General features: G+C 39.2%; 1 protein-coding gene across 12 annotated transcripts in view; it reads left to right on the plus strand.

The window, feature by feature from the left end:
* The window catches only part of LOC101735722 (segmentation protein cap'n'collar), a 143,317-nt gene that overhangs the window by 36,986 nt on the left and 85,218 nt on the right, over positions 1 to 21,113 (plus strand). For 9 of the 12 annotated variants that reach the window (XM_038014008.2, XM_038014015.2, XM_038014009.2 and 6 more), the window contains 4 exons: positions 413 to 1,878; positions 15,018 to 15,092; positions 15,447 to 15,602; positions 16,686 to 16,731. In XM_038014008.2, the coding sequence (XP_037869936.1) occupies positions 793 to 1,878; positions 15,018 to 15,092; positions 15,447 to 15,602; positions 16,686 to 16,731 (1,363 nt within the window). In that variant the 5' untranslated portion in view covers positions 413 to 792. The remainder of the gene's footprint in view (positions 1 to 412; positions 1,879 to 15,017; positions 15,093 to 15,446; positions 15,603 to 16,685; positions 16,732 to 21,113) is intronic. The other 3 variants (XM_062670949.1, XM_062670947.1, XM_038014016.2) reach the window with 2 other exon arrangements.

Consider the following 21,113-nt stretch of genomic DNA (forward strand, 5'->3'; position numbering starts at 1 on the left):
AAACAAAAGACTGCAAATTCTGCTCTTGAAAAAACCGTGTGATTTGTAACGTAAACTTATCTCTTTCTTAGACGATTAAAGTTTATAATAATCATTAACATTGTTAATGTCACCGGTAAACACTAAACGCGTATCAAGTAAATCGTAATATTGAATGACGACTGTAATGAATTCATTTTTGAAAAAATAGAATTCGGACGATTTCTTTTAGAATAAAGAACAGAGTAATTTTAAATTTAGAAAGTTTTAAATTTTGCATTACGCGCGTGTCGCTTAGGAAAACGAAAAAATAAATTGAATTTTAACTGTAATGAAATAAAGCATTGTTTACCTTAAAAAACTGTGAATGTCTCTAGTCATTTATGATGATAATAATTGTATTGTATTAGTAACAGATTTTCTTTTATTATAGTTGAAAGAAATTTATAACGCAAACTGCCACAGTACTAGAAGTGATTAGAAAAGTCAAGTGAAAAATAAAAGTGAATAAACAAATTGAAATAAAAAAAAAAAACTTTTTTGGCTCTATCCCAACTGACTCAGTAGTGTGCATCAAAATGTATACGTTTACGCTGAAATGGTACTTTTCGGGGCGAAAGTGACAAAGAACCAAGATGTCTCCCGATAAACGCAAAAGGAGGATCGGAGAGGAAATTCATTTTAGTAACAAAATAAGGACTCGTATATAAAAGCCCCAAATATCATATACATATTATAAATAAATATATCTGATCTCAAAATATCTTAGTGCTCAATATTAGTTTATTCTAATACAATTTTGATACATCGAAAATGATCGCCCTGAAGAAACTATATGGCGACGAGCTACTTCGCCTGGCTCTGGTTTTGAGTTTGCTCAGGATCGACCCAGACGACTACCTCGAACGGGAGACCCAGTTGCTGGCCGGTCTGCACATCGCGAACGGTTCCGACCTGTCCCCGGAACAGGAGGCCCGGACGCTGATACGGCCGAGGTTCGTCCACCCCAAGTCCCTGGACAACATCCTCGTGAACTACGAGAGGCAGCTGTTTGAAGAGCTCAACTCCTTGGGCCGGTACGGTCCAAGCGCACATAATGCCCGGATGTGGCAGAACCGTGGCCCGATTCTTCATACATATTTATTGAACGATGTCGCAACTGGCGCAGTCGAACCCGTGTCAGCGGCCCAGTCGGTCGCAACCGACCAGGACGCCGTCTCGGCGGACGACAACGTCGCCCAGGAGGTCAAAGTGACCGACGAGGACGCCCAAGACCAAAGTCGCGAGTCCACGGTGACGGTGTCGGACAACTTCCTCCACAATCGCACCGAATCGGATATATTTCCGGAGATCGCTTCCAGAACCTTCGACGTGACCGAGTTCCTGGTGCAGCAGGACAATATGCAAATTAAAAAGGAACAGGACGAGGCTTTCGACCTCAAGGTCAACGAATCGAACACCGATGACTTTTACAGTGACAACGCTATCGACTTTGCGACTTATTTTGCTGCAAGATCCGAGAAGATCGAGGTGGAGGAGCCTAATTTATATCACCAGAATATGGCCGACCTTCAAGATTATGGGGACGTCTTCACCGACGATCCGGACCTCAAACACGACCTGGAACTAGACATAAAACAACAGCAGGAGAACTTGGAACAGTATCTCCTTGAGAACACTCCTTTGGAAGCGGAGGTCTATGAATTGGCTCCAATGTTTGAAGAGGAACTGGTGTTGGACGTTAAGAGGGAAAGAGCTAGCACTAGTTTCACGTCGGCCAGTTCGAGTGGCGTGAGCGAGATGGACATATCCGACGTCAAAACCGAGCCGTTGGACTATAATGACGTCAAGGTCGAGCCTGATGAGGGGAACCATACTGGAGATGAACTGACGCAAGAGGTAAGGTCCTTATTATTGTTTATTAAGTAAATATCGCTCACATACGAGCCTCCTTGTATCTTAATAGGCGCAATGGTGGTTCTATACGGGCTGGTTCAGACAATAAGCCCCACCACTACCATATGGGGATACTGAGACTTCTTATAGACGACCTTGGTTAACTCTAGTGGGAAATAAAGGCCTTCACATTGCGTAAGTACGTACACTGTTACGCGCTTTGAAGTTTTGAGGAGTCTTCAGCAGCAAACAGCTGTCTGTCCCTCTGGCTCTGCTAAATCGTCTTAAAACTAGGCTCTATTTCCGCATTTGAATGTGAGACAGTTCGGTTCTAAGGTCAGAAGTCGGTGATTCAGAGAAAGCTTTAATGTATAGACAAATGTTTCAATGTCAACTTCGCCTATTTAGAGACAATAATATTTGGGCATTTTTGTATATACCGCTTCTATATATCAGCCTCACAGCAGAATCAGGTGATATGGTACGTACACCAATATGTCCCAAGGTTTCAAGTGGGTGTACTAGCTGACGATCTACTTGAAATACCAGAACCCGTAGACGTCACGATGTGGCCACCCGTACCATTGAGATGTGAGCTTGAAACCCTAACTGCGTCGCGACAGGTAACTGGTATCTACCTACCCGTGCGGGCACACAACCTGTGGTTTGGAGTCCGTGTTCGGTGTGTGTTACGTCAGTCAGTTTTGAATTGTTTATACATGCGTAATGTTGGTGCGATGTCAAATGTCAATCCATTTACAATTCCGATGAAGCTTGTCTTCGATTGTGGGTTTGAAGGAACTTTGCATTTGTATCATTGTGGCGTCGTTTTGAATTTATGTGTATTAAAATGTATGTTTTATTTCGTGTAGTAAGGGCAATTTGCGTTTAGATTCCATATTCTGGCCGGTCTAATTCTATCAAGTTGACGTTTCGGCTTGAAGAACCGGAAGAACGGCAGTTGCGCTATAAAATCCGTCAACATGCCTGGTTTGGGGGGGGGGGGGTTATTCACGCTGATGTTTGCGGGCTATACAGTCATCGAAAGAAAATTGCCTATATTGAAAGTTGTAGGAAATAGTCTTCTTCTAAAAGGCCTCCTACAAAAAGACTCTGGGTATGAAAGTAGATAGTGATTTGAGGAGGCATCTTAAAAGGATCTTGGATTGGACTGTCTATAAGAGGATGTGGGAGTAAAGGGTATGAGTGCAGAGATTAAGTTTGTTAGGTCTGAATGGAAAAAGAGGACATAGTGGGATAATTGCAAGGAAATGGCGAAGAGTCTCCTTCTAAACGGATCGTATCGGACCCATACGCATCTGAAAGGACCATATTTATAGGCATACGGCCATCGTAAATCTCGAATATGGTCCAAGGACCGCTTCCGATTAAGAAAGCGATTTGCGGCACCAAAGTTTCGACCTTAACTCCTTATCGAATCGTATTATCGTTCATTCACACTTGTCGCGTTATCGGAAACCGGCTTGCGACCCCGAGCAACCTTGAATTACGGCTCGCATCTAGAGCAAAGCTGAAGAAAACCAGCAGAAACCCAGATTGTTCTAGTCATTTCGAGACAACATTGCGTATATACAAGCTCTGGACATTCAAACTGATGTCAGTCCCTTCAGAGCCTTGTTGTCAATCGAAGACCTTCCCTCGTTCATCCCTTACATGCTCTCGTCAGAGGTCTTTCAAGGACCTGTTTACCAGTATAGCCAAGGTCGGAGTTGCTTAATGCCCTTATAGGCAGACGACCTTATAGTCCCACCTAATGGTGAGTGGTTACCGTGGCATCATCAGCATCAGCAATGCCAAGGGCAGGGCCTAGCCGCTGCCTACTGTTACCAAAAGCCTTGTTTGAGGAAGGAGATGAAGCGTGCCACTGCTAAGCACCATAGATAGTTTAGGAGTTACAAGAGAAAAAATAAACGTACCCACATTCGCTGCTAAAATTATAAACATCTCAACCCTCGCGGCGGTCTAGTGGAATGATGACGTCACACACAATGAACGCGCTGCTAAACATTTTATCGATCCAGGAATGACCTTCGAAAAGTCTAGATTCCCGAGACTGCAAATGACCTGACGTCCTATTGGGGAACGTAAGTCGTTGATCCCGCTCGGTCTGAGCTAAGTTTCTCGGTGTGGAAGGAAGAGGATGATGCTACCACGATAACAGCTGGCCCTCATAGCATAGAGATCCAGCAATAGTCTGGATCGCGCAACTGGTGGTAGGACCTCTTGTGAGTCCGCATGAGTAGGTACCACCACCCCGCCCATTTCTGCGGTGAAGCAGTAATGCGGTTTGGTTTAAAGGGTGGGTCAGCCGTTGTAACTATACCTACTTGAGAACTTATATCTCAAGGTGGGTGCCGCATTTACGTTGTAGATGTCTATGGGCTTCAGTAACCACTTAACACCAGGTGGACTGTGAGCTCGTCCACCCATCTAAAACAGATTTTTTTTTTCCTTCCATCCAACAGTACACGTACCTCAAGGCCCAACTTGTGCTAAGTGGCTACCGGAGCCCATGGACATCGGCAACATGAATACATGACTAAACCGAATTACCGTTTCGGGGCAGAAACTATCCGTAAAATCCCTGTCTAGTATATTCTTGACTTAAATATACACACAATATATTAAAACGTAAAAGATTTAAGGCCTTATTTCACACGAATAAGCTTAAAATGCGAGGTCGCTGAACCGATTCGCGAATGGTGTCACTGACCTCGTCCGCGGTGCTAATAAATAATTTAAAGTTTTTTTTTTTGACTTCCCTTCATACTGGCAAACGATTTCGGAATCCATCTATGGTTTAATGTCGAATTTTTATTTATTGTCGTTCTTTTGAACACGCCCCGCCTATTTCTGCCGCGAACGTCTTCTGGTTCCAAGGGGCACTCGTTGCACCGTAAAAATGAGATTTAGAAGTCGTGTCTTATTGATGTCCATGGGCTCAGGTGACCAGTTACCACCAGGTCGGCCATAGTTATAATTGAAATGTTCGTATTTAATTTCTACTAGTGGTCCCGCAGTAGACGAAATTCGACTATAATTAATTGAAGTTATAAGTTTGTACACTATTATGATTCTATTGTCAAAGACTTCTATAATATACTTCTATAATCACAGATTTCGCCAAGACTACACTATAGACAAATTTTATTATAGACAAACAATATTTTATCTATTCACAATTTGACTACAGACTTGAAGCAATTAAAAAAGTTTGACATTAAACAAATAGTATGCATGAGTGTGTGTGTCAAATACATGGTAGTGTGTGTAAGGTTTTTTTTGAAATTGATTTAATGAATTTTTTATGCAATATTTAAAAAAATATATTACTCTGCACTCCTTCTCTATATTCTCTACAAGTGTGGGAAATTTCATACTCCTCCGTCCGCGCGATTTTCATAAAAAGGGATACAAAGTTTTTGCTTCACGTGTTAAATAGATTTCCTCACACGCGTTCGTTCTTTGTATACAAGTGAATTAACTGCTTCGTTAATTTCCTATTTACACAAATGACTGATTACTGAAGGAAGTATTAGAATGAAGTATTATAACAAGGGCTGAAATGCTAATTGGTTTAAGCGACATTTATCTTTGTAATTAAAGGTCCGTTTTATTCGGTATCAGCATCGTAACAGCTCGATGTTTTTAATTGAACTTCAATTAAGTTTACTCCGTTCGAATAGCTGAAGAAGTTTTTTTGGTTTACGACATTTTTTGCAAATTTCAAACTTTAAATGGCTCTCTCCTTAAAGTTGCAAAAACGTCGCTTAAACCAAATAGCCTTTACCTCTTGTTATATATTTACGATTTCCGTTATTTTCCGTCTAAGCAGAATATAATAATACTAGCGGTCAGCTCCGGCTCCTCTCGGGTCTTTAACAAAAATTTCAATGATATTCAATGACGTTGTTTTATTTTTTTAAATAATATAACACTTATTGCGGTACAACTATAATAGTTAGACATATGCTGTCGCGACACTTTTTGTAAATGATAATGTGTTCTACAAAGTCGTAGTACATTATTTTATTTTATCACCAATAGTTTTCGCAGGGCACGCGATGTAAAGAATATTTTAGGTATTTTTTTTACACTTGGGTTACATTATTGAAATTTTAGTAAGGATCCCTAATTTAAAAAAAAAAAGATTATATCCTATGCCACTCGGAAATAGTGTAGCTTCGAAACAGTGAAAGAATTTTTCAAATCGGTTCAGTAGTTTCGGAGCCCATTCAATACAAACAAACAAACAAATCTTTCCTCTTTATACTATTAGTATAGATTAGAATTGTACCAACTGAAATCAGATTTATTTTAAATCTTTCTAATTTAAAATTTTGCTTATTGGTATTTTTGACTAGAAAAATTCACGTAAGTTTTGGCGCGTAAATAAGTTAGTTGCAAAAATGTCGCTTAAACCAAACAGCCTTACACCCCTCGATATGAAGTTGAATAGATATATAATAGACAAATGGACGAGATCACGGCCTACCTGAAAGGAGCGCATGGACATCAACAACGTAAATGCCAATACCCATCTCGACATGTGAGCTAAAAGTCCCAGTTCCACTTCCTCTTGAAGCGGCAGAAATAGGCGGGGTGGTAGTACCAATATCTGCGGGCTAATAAGTGGCAGTACCTATATGTATTTTTCTGAGGACGCACAATATAGTTAAAAAAAACAGCAAAAAAAAATTTTTTTTTATGAACATTAACAAATATATGAACAGAAGAAAGTTTCGTAAAATATTATTTTGTTAGTAATAAAATTAATAATACTCTATTAATAGATTTATAATAATATAGATAAATAATATTGATTCTAAAGTAATACAATATATATTTTTAATTATATAAATACATAGCTCAAACTCTGGGTGTTCAAGTCATAAATGCTTTAAATGTTTTAGGACTAACTAAAATCAACCTTATCGTCAAGGGAGAGAGCAGTTTTCTTAATGTAGCTGTATGTGTTAACTTCAGTTTTTTTTCCTACCTAAGCTGAGAGCCTTTAGAGGCTATATCAGCTTCTCCTTGACGTGGAGTTGAGCTCACGGGGCCCAAGCCGGGTGTGTTGCTAACACTGGCCCTAGCAAGAGCAGTGCTTCGCAGAATCTACCACTGGATCGGAAACGCGACCCACTGAAAAGATCCGGCGAGAAACTCAGTGGGCTATGTCTATGGGTTAATTCACTCGTCGAGCCTTTGGTCGCAAGCGACGGGTTCGACGAGAACGATGACCGGTGCTTGAGGTATCTAAAAGCACCGCTGGTGGTTCGGGAGGAACCGAAATGACGTGTTAACTTCAGTAATAATAGCTAAGTGAGTGGATTCGTTTTTCAAGTAATAATAAAAAAACATTACCATCCATTGTTCTATGGAGCATTCAAACTTTTTACGTGTTTTTTTTTTCTGCTTATTGACGCGCCAAAACTTCGTGAATTTTTCTAGTCAAAAAACCAATAAGCATAATTTTAAAATAAGAAAAATTAAAAATAAAACTGATTTCAATTGGTGTAGTAATTCTAATATATTCTGCTTAGAAAAATAACAAAAATCGTAAATTATATATATATGTAACGATGGGTGAAAGGCTATTTGGTTTAAACGACACTTTTGCAATTTTACAGGAGAGCCATTTAAAGTTTAACATTTGGAAAAAATATCACAACAAAAAAACTTCTCGGGCTATTTGAATGGAGTAAACTTAATTTATTTCCAAACATTTACACAAAATATTATTTTAATAACCTAAAAGTACATATTATTATCCGCAACACGCTTCGTCAGATTACAGAAAGAGAGTTATCAGCAACATGTTTAGTAACTGCAAACTTAATTGAAGTTCAATTAAAAACTTCGAACTGTTGGATGCTGATACCGAATAAAATGCCCCTTAAATTACAAAGATAAATGCCGCTTAAACTAAAAAGGCCCTCGATATTGTTATAATATTTTTATGTAATTAAATTCCGCGCTCTTGTCGAAGAAAATTTCACACAAGATTCGATTTTTAAAATTACGCGCCAAACGCTTCTTCCCGATTCGCGTTTTCCCAATGAAGCTTTATTACTAACAAGCGGTCCGCTCCGGCTCCGCTCGGGTCTTTAACAAAAATTTCAACGATATTTGACGTTGTTTTAATTTTTTAAATGAAGGAACACTTATTACGGCATAACTATAACAGTTAGACATATGCTGTCGCGACACTTTTTATAAATATATTAATAATGTGTTCTACTTAGTCGTAGTACATTATTTTATTCTACCATCAATAGTTTTCGCAGGGCACGCGATGTAAAGAATATTTTAGGTATTTTTTTTACACCTTGAGTTACATTATTTATTGGAGTTTTAGTAAAGATTCCTAATTTTTTTCAAAAAAGATTTTATTGCCTATGTCACTTGGGAATAGTGTAGCTTCCAAATAGTGAAAGAATTTTTCAAATCGGTTCAGTAGTTTCGGAGCCTATTCAATACAAACAAACAAATAAATCTTTCCTCTTTATAATATTATTAAAGTATAGATTATTCGTACCTACATAATTATTCTCAATCGGTAAAATTAAAACAGTTGCATGATACGCGTGTTTTATTATTAGTTTTGTAAAATTACAATTGTGGCGCATAATACAAAAAACTATACCACTTTTAAACTTTTATTGTTCCCTTCCGAAATTCTCCGATGTTAATAAAAACTGACAATTTTTTACGCTCATTCAATCGTCATCGCCATCTTGCTCTTTCCTGTCATTCTTTTTTCCCTTTCTTACCGTTTTCTCTCGCTCACACCTTAACGCATCGTTCCACGCTGGTTTCGTTCACACCAATCCCACAATTTTGCTAAAACAAAGTTGCTTGTTGTCACGTGGATGGCGTGCATTACGCGATGTTTAGATGCTTCTATTTGCACAAAGTCGATTGTTTCCACGTAATTCGCGTGTTTTCTAGAACGTTTTCGGATTATTAATAGAAAATTCAACGCCATCTGTTGCGGTAATGGCGTAGATTTGTTCCGAAATGAAACTAAAATATTTTTTGTTTTTTTTTTTTTGTTTTACTATCATAGATAAGGGCTTAAATAAATCACGTTGTGTACAGAATTATTTCACGGCCAACGTACCTAGATAAATATATTACAATCAGCGCCATCTAGTAATGAATAGCCAATCTAGATAACGCTGTGATAATTCTTGTATATTTCTAATGTGCCCGCTAGATGGCGGTGTATGGTAAGTTTCTTTTGTGGCTCAACAGATGGCAGTGTGTGGTTACGGTTTGACAAGTTTGAATTTATTTACGAAGCAGTTGTTATTTTTTTTGCTGTACTAAATTAAATAAGTTCGTGTCTACAGCATAGCAATTTTATTCATTCTCGTGTTTCTGTCGGTCGATTAAATATTATAGGAATGTATAATCACGCCGACGAGTTTGTCTCGGGTTAGTGAAGTTAATTGCCTATCGAAGCATATGTGCGTCACAATGTGAATACGACCTTATGTTGTAGAACTTAAGTCTCAATTTTATTACGGCTGTCGCATGCTTCAAAACGCAACGCATGGATGCTCAGTGGCTGAAATAGGTACCCTGTGTGCTTAGTGCGTATTTTCTAACGTTCTCGATAGCGTAAAAGTTAACTTAAGTTTGTATGGAGTTGGAACGTTTGCCTACGTTTGCCGCTAGGGGCGCTGTTCCAACTTTTTGACGATATCGAAAACTTTAAAAAACTCGCACTAATCACACTGGTAGTATCTACCCTGGTCAGATTTAACCACACCGCTATCCCGCCCTATTAAAATTTCTTCTTCTTCTTCTCAGTCGTGTCACTCTTGACAGAGTGGTCGTGATCGTCATGTAGTGTTGGAAGGGGCAGACTTGATGCGTCTCACGATGTCACGCCATCTTTCCCTGCTCGAGGCCATTCTACTGCACTCATTTAGGGGACCTCCCACTGCAGTTTTAATTTGGTCGACCCCTAAAAATAAGACATCGAAAATTAAATGTTAAAAAGCTTAAAATAATTAATAATAATAGACATTGAAAAGTTTGGTGACCTCTGGTCTAACAGCCTGGCCACGGGACATTCGCCGAGACGAATATTCGCGCGGTGCGAACGGCGAAGCGTCTAGCGAATAAAATAAGCGCATAGAAATGTACCTAACAAGCCACGCGCACCGGCGACCGGCGAAGCGACCGGCGAAATGTACCGAGCGAATCGCGCGATGCGGCGGGCGAGCAAAACAAATGCATGAATACGGACGGCGCGAGCCACGGAGTCGAGCGGTAGTCGCGGCGAATAGTACAGTGATTAAATGAGTTTAGTTGTTTTCGCCGCGAAAAATTAACGCCGAAATTTTTATATTTTTTATTTATTTTTTATTTTATATTTTTAAAGTCGTCGTGGCCTAACGGACGTCCGGTGCAATCGTGTTGAGCGATGCACCGGTGTTCGAATATCAGGCGGGTACCAATTTTTGTAATGAAATACGTACTCAACAAATGTTCACGATTGATTTCCACGGTGAAGGAATAACATCGTGTCATAAAAATGAAATCCTCAAAATTATAATTTGCGTAATTACTGGTGGTAGGACCTCTTGTGAGTCCACACGGGTGGGTACTACCACCCTGCCTATTTCTGCCGTGAAGTAGTAATGCGTTTCGGTTTGAAGGGTGAGGCAGCCATTATAACTATACTTGAGACCTTAGAACTTATATCTCAAGGTGGGTGGCGCATTTACGTTGTGGATGTCTATGGGCTCCAGTAACCACTTAACACAAGGTGGGCTGTGAGCTCGTCCACCCATCTAAGCAATAAATAAAAAAATAGCTGAAATACTAGCTAGACCAGCTATTTGGAAGTCTAGCCACCCAAAGTATTTCTCGTACTTCTTGTGGAATTCTCCATCTATAGGTATACTCCGATTCTTATTCAAATCATGTACTTCACAATCTTTTCCAAATAATAGGTCCTGAAAAAAAAAACTATTAATTTGTAAGCAATATCGAGATAATTTCGATATAGACATTTCGCTGTCGGACTTCCTTACTAGTCGCGGCGGCGAACGTGAGTACCCGTGGCCTGCAAACGGTGCTGCGCGAATGGTCGCTTCGTCCACCGCTTCGCTGTTCGCACCGCCGATCCCCGTGGCCAGGCCGTAAGCAATAATTAGTCAATCCAAAATCGACCTTAGGTAATTACAATAGCTATCAAAATTCTCGTGTTCGGCCAAAATTGTTATTCTTAAAGGCAATTTTAATGTGACTCTTTGTTTCTAAACGCATAGTTTGAGAACAGCTGGCACAATTCTTCCATTTCTTTAAATTAGTGTTAGCCCGACCATTCGAAATTCGACTTTATTCAATGATTCCACAAGATTTGAATCATTTTATGTATGTAGTACTTATTCTCTTTTGGTTGTTGTATGTAAAATTTGTATTTTTTTATTGTTTTTTTTTATTGCTTAGATGGATGGACGAGCTCACAGCTCATCTGGTGCTAAGCGGTTACCGGAGCCCATAGAGATCTACAATGTAAATGCGCCACCCACCTTGAGATATAAGTTCCAAGGTCTCAGTACCTATAGTTACAATTGATACCAATCAAACCCGTTTATCTATTAGAAGGAAAAGGAACTCAAATATTTCTTCTACCCTATTTATTAACGCCCTCGTCCGGCATCTAGACAAATATCCAGGAGTCAAAGGATATTTGGTTAAAGCGACATTTCACTTAACACGCCATATTTATCTTTGTAATTAAAGGTCCGTTTTATTCGGTATCAGCATCAACAGTTCGATGTTTCTAATTGAACTTCAATTAAGTTTACTCCATTCGAATAATTGAAGAAGTATTTTATACGAGATTTTTTTCAAAATTTTAAACTTTAAATGGCTCTTCTTTTGTGAAGTTGCAAAAATGTCGTTTAAATCAATTTATTAACCTCTAGGGCCTTTCGCCCCTCGATATAAAAAATATAATGTCTAAGTATACAACGGAATCTTTGAACGTAATATTCAGCGGCTACAAAGATATAAAAATTTGCACGCGTCTCAAAGTGACGTCACAATAGGTGCATTACCTCCACATTAAAACAGTTTTTAGGGCGAGAAGATTCTCGAACGCACGTTTTTTTGATCACTTAGTATAATCACATAGTCTTCGATAAATAACATTGAAAAAAAAATCCAATATCGTTATATAAAAGTAAATAGACTTAAAAAAAAACTACTAATTAAAATGCGCGCCATGCTATATCAAGAATTAGATAACGATGCCCCACTGAGCTCAACGCAGTGCCCCCTAGTGGGGGAGCGCCGGAAATAAATTAAAACGCTCCACCCGAAACCCACCCCAAACTCTAAGGCAATAAGTAGCGAATTACCATAAAACTTGACTGTCGCTTACGACCGTTCGCAATTCAATCCGAACGCTAATTCCAATATTTGAATTCCGAAACGAATTCGATGGTGAAATGTTAGAGAGATTTAGTTTTTATTTATAAAAGAATAAGGCTCACATTTATTTTGTATTGTTTCTTTTTTTTTGTATCTTTCACGAACGATTCCTAGCATCGAACGTGTTATTAATACGTGTTTGAGTCAATTAAAAATGGCCGCTTTTAGATAAAAATTAAATGAATTAATATTTATTTATAATTAATTTTGTGTGATGATATTTTGTAATAATATCGCTCCATTGTGTGATTGTTTTTAAGCACAATCAAATTTAAATGAATTCATGTTGAAGTTTAAAGGAACTGTACAAGAGAGCCATCTAAAGGTAAAAAATTTAGAAAAAAAATTGTAACAAAAAAAAAACATCTTTAGCTATTTTAATGTTATAAACATTAATTGAAGTTCAATCAAAAACATCGAACCGTTGATGCTGATACCAAATAAAACGGACCTTTAATTACAAAGAAATGTCGCTTTAACCAAACAGTCTTTCTTCCTTCGACTTAACCTAACCTAATCTATCTTAAGAAGGAGGGAGCCTGGAGATCTGCAATACAGGTCTTTGAACCTAGTACAGACTTCAGCTCTTTCAAAGGCTTACAAAATAAATTATAAGGTTAATTTCCATTTGTATATATATACTATACCTTTAAGAGATAAATAAATAAATAATAATAATTATTATTATTATTATCCTTCGATGGAATTTCATTAAAAAGAAATATTTGTACGGGGTAGGTTCCTCTGGTTTGTATAGTGATTTAGAACTCAAATCTCAACGTGGTGCTCACGTAGTGATGTACGCGGACACCAGTAAGTCCAAAACACAAAATGCGATTCAAATCGGGAGGTGCTAACGGCATCGGATAATAAAACAATAAATCTGTGTGGTTAGTGCGAGTTTTTTAACGTTCCCGATAGCGTAAAAGTTAACTCAATTTTGTATGAAGTTGGAACTTTTACTTACGTTTGCCGCTAGAGGCGCTGTTCCAACTGCATACAAATTTGAGTTAACTTTTACGCTATCGAGAGCGTTAAAAAACTCGCACTAAACACACGGAGTCGGACTTTTTAATACGATAGCATTATTAGACTCAATTGAAGCCCGCTAAATTCCTCGCCGGATCTTCTTAGTGGATCTCGATTACGATCCAGTGGTAGATTCAGCGAAGCACTGCTCTTGCTAGGGCTAGTGTTGGCAAATTCTCTCAAGTCGAGCCCGTGAGCTCACCTTTTCGTCCGCGCGTAGCTGAAATAACCACTTAAGGGTACCAGTGAATAAGTAGTAGAAAGAAAAGTTGCCTGTATATAACTAACTAGCTGACCTGGCAGACTTCGTAGTGCCTCAATCGATAAATAAAAGACCTAAACTTTTGTATAAAATAAACTTAAATAATAAGCAATAACAAAAAAACACAATTGTTATTTTGATTTAATTCCGAGCATTTATTTCTATTTATCTAGCTTTTAAACCTTCTCTGAACTTCCACAAATAATTCAAGACCAAAATTAGCCAAATCGATCCAGCCGTTCTCGAGTTTTAGCGAGACTAACGAACAGCAATTCATTTTTATATACCTATATATAGAGATGATAGATTATAATAATAATAAATGATAAATAAATAAACAAAGGTAATCAGTTATTATTATGTTTGTCATCTATATATTAATACGTGAAGCAAACACTTTGTACCCCTTTTTACGAAATTTGCGCGGACGGAGGAGTATGAAATTTCCCAAAACTTATAGAGAATATAGAGAAGGAGTGCAGAATGTTAATATTTTTTAAAATAATGCATAAAAATACATTCAATCAATATAAAAAAAAACATTATTAGCCAGTATTAGCCAGTATTAGTATTAGTAATAGTATTATCGTGCTTTATTTTATTTTATTTGTTGTTTCGTTGTGGGCTGCCTACGGGGTGTTGTTACTGTGTGCTTATTATGTTATATATGTATGTATTCGGGTTCACAATTTAATTTGATTTTTGTTTTGTTTTTTTTCTTAATTTTTTATTATTTACTAGATTTACTAATTTATACCATTTTCTAAGTATGTACACACGTAATTATCCTTCATTCCCGCTAAGAACCAAGGGGAAACGGGGGTGACTGAAAATCAGCGCTGTTCGATTTATCAACCTCGAACAGCAATAGCTGAGCCACCTCCTTTTGCCTTTTTCTCTTTTTATTTTCTTTTCTTTATTTGTATTTCATTTTATTTTCTGTGATGTGAAAGGCAATAAATGATTTTTATTATTATTATTATTATTACACACACTACCGTGTATTTTTTGACACACGCATGCACATCTACTATTTGTTTATTGTCAAACTTTTTTTATTGCTTTAAGTCTGTGGTCAAATTGAGAATAGATTAATAATGTTTGTCTTTATTAATATTAGTCTAAAGTCTAGTCTTGGCGAAATCTGTAATTATAGAAGTATAATAAATAATAGTCTTTTACAACAGAACCTTAATAATGTTCAAACTTATAATTTCAATTAATTATAGTCGAATGTCGACTACCAAGAGTCCACTGGTATTAATAAATTCACTTAACAAAGAATTTCATCTTAATAAATTGTAATTGTAATTGTAAAAGTAATTTTCATTTGATTTGTTTAAAGAACTTTTTTCTTTTTCTTTCCCAGGACATGGATCTCATCGAGGTGCTCTGGAAGCAGGACGTGGACATGGGATTCTCGCTCGAAGATCCAATACAGCCGGTTAGTACTTATCAGCACTGATGCCACTGCATTAACCTGGTCATTGGAGATTGTGTTCATTGGAGTTTCTCGCCGGATCTCCTCAGTGGGTCACGTTTCCGATCCGGTGGTAGATTCTGCGAAGCATGGTTCTTGCTAGCTCTACTAGCTCGCTGAATCTAGAATAACCCTTCGATGTTACTAGAATAGGTACGAAAAAAAAGGGGAATTTTACTCTTCGTGTTAAGCTGGAACCGTGTTGTAAAATACCGCGTTATATGATGGTTATATCGAAGTGTGATCTTTAAAAATGTTACACAAAATTACTGCTACATCCAAGGCACTTATCTCTTTAATATTTACCTGAACTTTTAGGAAGGTCCGCAAGCCACGAAGGTATTGGGGGAGGAAATCGACAAGGAACTGCTGAAGGCCAAAGATAGGATCCAGAAGAACTATGAAGATGAAGAGCTGAAGAAGGTTGAGATAGAGAAGGTCAAGGCTTCGTTGTTGGATCCCGAAGTCAAAGAGGTGAGTTTTTTTTCCGGCTGCATGCACGAGAAAACATGACTCAGGCGACGTTACCTCGCTCTGAGGCGTTCCATTTAAGGCTTGACGTACAAGCGAGAGCGCGCAACGAGCGACAAAGAGGCACAATCGGCCTCCGCGTTCGGCAGCGTTCGACATCTGTCTCTCTCCTACTTGAGTGAGCGATGCATCCGCGTGGACAGCTGCTATACAATAATACATTTACATATATATCTATCAAACAAATAAAATTAAAATTTTCTTTTGAAAAATGAAACCATTCCATCAGTATTTTCTTATGACTTTGTCACGTTCAACTATCGTCAGTAAACCGACTTTACAGACAACCAATTTTTTTATTGCTTAGGTGGGTGAACGAGCTCAAAGACCACCTGGTGTTAAGTGGTTACTGGAGCGCATAGACATTTACGACGTAAATGCGCCACCCACCTTGAGATATCAGTTCTAAGGTCTCAAGTATAGTTACAGCGGCTGCGCCGCCCTTCAGACCGAAACGCGTTACTGCTTCACGGCAGAAATAGGCGGGGTGGTGGTACCTAGCCGCGCGGACTCACAAGAGGTCCTAGTAAGTTGAGCGGTTCGTTAACGCGAGCTAAACTGTGGTGCGGGGTAGGGCCTTCAGGAGCGTCAGCCACAGTACTCTAAATCAGCCTTTCCCAAAGTGGGCGATAACGCCCTCTTCTGGGCGCTGCAGGCCTAAAGGAGGGCGGTAAGAGACCCAGAAAAAAAAGGAGGCGTTGTGTAGAGGCTTGGGAGGCGATTTGTAATTTCATCTAGGAGGGCTCTTAGAAACCGACTGAGTTCTCGCTATAGTGTTTTTTGAAGTAGGTGAAAAAATGGGAGCGCTAAAAAATTGTTTATTCTCAAAGTGGGCAGTAGAAAAACTAAGTTTGAGAGCCCCTGCTCTAAATGGACTTGTTCCATTGTGACCGCGCGTATACTAGGTCACACTAGGGTAATACGGGTGATACTTGATCTACAAAGACTCTTTTAAGTAAAAATCGCGTCGTTCGATACAAGCATAACGAAGACCAGATCTGATATCGCCTATTATTTTCTCCGTAGGATGATCCCTGGGCTGGCCTATCCTACACCGTCGACACGGAAACCGGTGAGTGATTTATTTGTATTGAATTGAAAATGTATGTTGATGTGGTTATTTTGTATTCATTTTTTTTCCTACCTATGCTGATAGCCTTGTGAGGCTATATCAGCTTCTCCTTGACGTGTAGGTGAGCTCACGGGGCTCAAACCGGGTGTATTGCTAACACTGGCCTTAGCAAGAGCAGTGCTTCGCAGAATCTACGACCGGATTGGAAACGCGACCCACTGAGAAGATCCGGCGAGAAACTCAGTGGGCTGTGTCTATGGGTTCGGTTCGTTGTCATGTGTGATGATGAGTATTAGGTGAATGTGGATATTACTCGAGCATTTGTTCTGACTTCGACTTAACTCGTAGGCGAGCTCACGGGGCTTAGCCTGAGTGAATTTGCCGATACTAGCCTTAGCAAGAGCAGTGCTTCGCTGAATCTACTACTGGATTTGAATCACTGAGAAGATCCGGCGAGAAACTCAGTGGGCTTAGTCTGTTGTTTATTATTTAGCTGAACAAACTGCCCTTCTGTTATATGAAGTGGTAACAGGAGCCCGTAGACATTAGCAACGTAAATGCCTAATAGGCAGAACGGTGGTATCAACCCGAGCGGTCTCTAAATACCCCCTTCCACTCTTCACGACATGAGCCTTAAGTTTAAATTATCACAAGCTAAAACCAGTTTCGTTATATAAATATGTCATACACGGAAACCTCCCCGATTCTCCCCCAACGGTATTAAATAAGGGTTCGGTGCCAGGGGCATTGATAGCGCCAATAAATAAGGGTTCGGTTTATCAGCCTTATGTGTTACAGAGGGGTGGATTCACATGAGGGGCGCTTTCAAGTGGCAAATTTATGTTCCGATATTTTTGTTGCGCTTTTGTGGGTTTTTTTATATGATTGAAAAAGCACTGGTGGCCTGGAGGCCTTCCCTGATTCGGTAGGACGTGTAGGCGAGCAAAAGCTCAGGCAGGAGGGGTGGGATTAGCTAACAGCTGCCCGCCTCCGAAAGAGACCTCAAGAGCAGCTGCTTCGCGAATGAATCTACTACCGGATCGAAACCCAGCTGATGCATAGGTTTGGTTGCACGTCGAACTCTTTACCGAGTTCGGTTACCGCCTTTCCTGGGTGCTTTAGGTGTTGTAAGTCTGTAATAGCAACAGTCTCTCCCACTTTATACTGGTGGTAGGACCTCTTGTGAGTCCGCACTTGTAGGTACCACCACCCTGCCTATTTCTGCCGTGAAACAGTAATGCGTTTCGGTTGGAAGGGTGGGGCAGCCGTTGTAACTGTACTTGAGACCTTAGAACTTGTATCTCAAGGTGGGTGGCGCATTTACGTCGTAGATGTCTATGGGCTCTAGTAACCACTTAACACCAGGTAGGCTGTAAGCTCGACCAACTATCTAAGCAATAAATAAATAAATAAGTGGATGCGGTAGATGACTGAGGGAGTCATGGGAGATTGGACAGCCGGTTTCTCTGAGCATTAAACCAGTGCGCTGCGATCATTTCCTAGTGGTAAATGGTAAGTAGTATTGTAAAATCGCTGTGTACTGGCGGCAGTCAATCTGGTTTCGAAGCATTGGTGCAGTCGTGGTTCGTGCAGTCAGACTTAGACTCCTGTCTCGTGCTGAGTCGTGGCATGCACCTTGATGACTTCAGCTGCCACTTGAAGCTTTTTTTTTTATGGCTTAGATGGGTGGACGAGCTCACAGCCCACCTGGTGTTAAGTGGTTACTGGAGCCCATAGACATCTGGCTGAATCATTAGCTAGTACACGATACAAATACGGTTAGACGGAATGACGCGAATGATGGGAAGCCCGGTGAAGCGCGAGGGGTTTAAGTACGGAATCATATCTCCTACTCTACCTCACCAAAACCAAAAGAACCATCAAATTATAGTTTCACCTCGTACGATACTTTCGATGGCTTACCGTCGGACGGTCCGCGAGCCACTAAGCAGCAGCCTAAAGCATGTTCTTAAAAAACAAAAGACCGTATATTTTTAAGGGTATGTTGGAGCCAAAGTTGCTTCGTCATCTTCATAATGGTGCGCCCGAGGGGGGCAGGCAGAGACGCCCCCGGGGAATCGAAACAAACGTTCGGCTGCATTTGAAGTCCAAATTGTAACGGACGCACAGACATTAATATTAAAATTCGATTATTTCTTAGTAAAAAAATTTTCTCTCTTAGAATACGTTTTTATGTTCCGTTTTGTGACTGATGTGTGAACGAAGCCTCATAAAAAAAAATATTGCCCTAGTAGGCAAACGAGCGTACGGCCCACCTGATGGTGAGTGGTTAACGTCGCCCATGGACTTCAGCAATGCTAGGGGCAGAGACAAGCTGCTGCAAATTGCCGCGATAATTCCTACGTTCGCAGCTAAATATTTCTTGATTCGCCAATCTAATCGGTACATACACATTGATAATAAGGATTCCAATATGTAGGGCTTCAAATTATTATTATTATTATTTTTATTGCCTTTGTAGGCAGACGAGCGTACGGCCCACCTGATGGTAAGTGGTTACCGTCGCCCATGGACTTCAGCAATTCCAGGAGCAGAGCCAAGCCGCTGCCTACTGCTTAATACTCTCCACAAGCCTCGTTTGAAGAAGGACATGTCATAGCGTTCGGGAAGCACCGAATATCTTTGTCAACGCGTCGTCAAATGAATTAATAACAAAGTAAAATAGACCTTATTACAACTGTTTCTGAAGTATGTTTTTATATTGTCACGTACGGAACGTATCGCCTATAATCCCATATATGTAAATGACCATTCCACATTCACGTGTTTCTGTATTCGCGGCGTATTTACGGAACATATAACCAAGCGAATAAGCAGCTTTTATTATATTTTAGAGAGAGAGAGAGAGATAGAGAATATATTTACTTTATTGCAAATCAAAACACAATTAACATTAGAAAACAGTCAACAAGCAAATACTTAATGGTGGTGGGACCTCTTGTGAGTCCGCGCGGTTGGGTGCCACCACCCTGCCTATTTCTGCCGTGAAGCAGTAATGCGTTTCGGTTTGAAGGGTGGGGCAGCCGTTGTAACTATACTTGAGACCTTAGAACTTATATCTCAAGGTGGGTGGCGCATTTACGTTGTGGATATCTATGGGCTCCAGTAACCACTTAACACCAGGTGGGCTGTGAGCTCGTCCACCCATATAAGCAATAAAAAAAATTAAAAAAAATACATTTGTACAATAGGCGGTATTATCGGTAAAAGCGATCTCTTCCAGACACGGAATAGATAAATAAGGTTATTTAACCTTATTTATCTATTCCGTGCTTCCAGACAACCGTTTGATTTACAGAAATTCTAGAAAATATAATGATACAGCAGGTATTATATATATTCTAGGCAGCGGCTTGGCTCTGCCCCTGGCATTGCTGACGTCCATGAGCGACGGTAACCACTCACCATCAGGTGGGCCGTATGCTCGTCTGCCTATACGGCAATAAAAAATAAAAAAAACGGTATTTTGCCGTGTACTATTAATAATACATTATTATAGAAAATACATAAATACAATAAATAGATTTATGCCGTTTATATGTAACATGAAATCACTATAGTTTGGTTTATATACCAATATACTTACATACTAATGTAATTTATATAGTTTTAATTAAAACTTAAACCATGAATTACTAGCTGTGACACTCGGCTTCGCCCACGTTATCAAATAAAATGTCAGTGTAGTTTGCTGTGAGAAAGAGAAGTTTTTTTTTTTCGGGATAAAAGTTAGCCAATATCACTCTACTGACCTAATTCTATATCAGTTTTAAAATAAATCATGCCGAGCCGTTGCGACGCCGTAGAAGTTCAAGCAAACACACAAACAAACACACAAAATCACATTTTCACATTTGTTATATCGAGGGGTGAAAAGCTATTTGGTTTAAGCGACATTTTTGCCACTTTACAGGACAGCTAGTTTGAAAAATTTGAAAAAAATATCGTAACAAAATACATTTCTTCAACTATACGAATGGATTAAACTTAATTGAAGATCAATTAAAAACATCGAACTGTTGATGCTGATGCCAAATAAAATAACCCTTTAAATACACAAGTACAACGATAAATGTCGTTAAACCAAAATTTCACCCCTCGATATGTAAGTACAAAAAAATTAATTCGAAATATAAAAATTATTGTTTTTTTTACTTCTATAATCGAACCCACAAAAATTGTAATTAACGTAAAAACAAACCCGCAAATATTGTAATTTACGTGATCACTCATGTTAGGGATTTTAATGTTTTAAGCTTTCAGCGGTGGGTTCCGTTTTGAAGAAAGAATGGACGGCTTACCGTCGTGACGGTGACATCTGTCTGATACGGAACCATTACATCTCCACTGATACAAACCTA

This window comes from Bombyx mori, chromosome 11 (assembly GCF_030269925.1).
Source record: "Bombyx mori chromosome 11, ASM3026992v2".
NCBI lineage: Eukaryota > Metazoa > Arthropoda > Insecta > Lepidoptera > Bombycidae > Bombyx > Bombyx mori.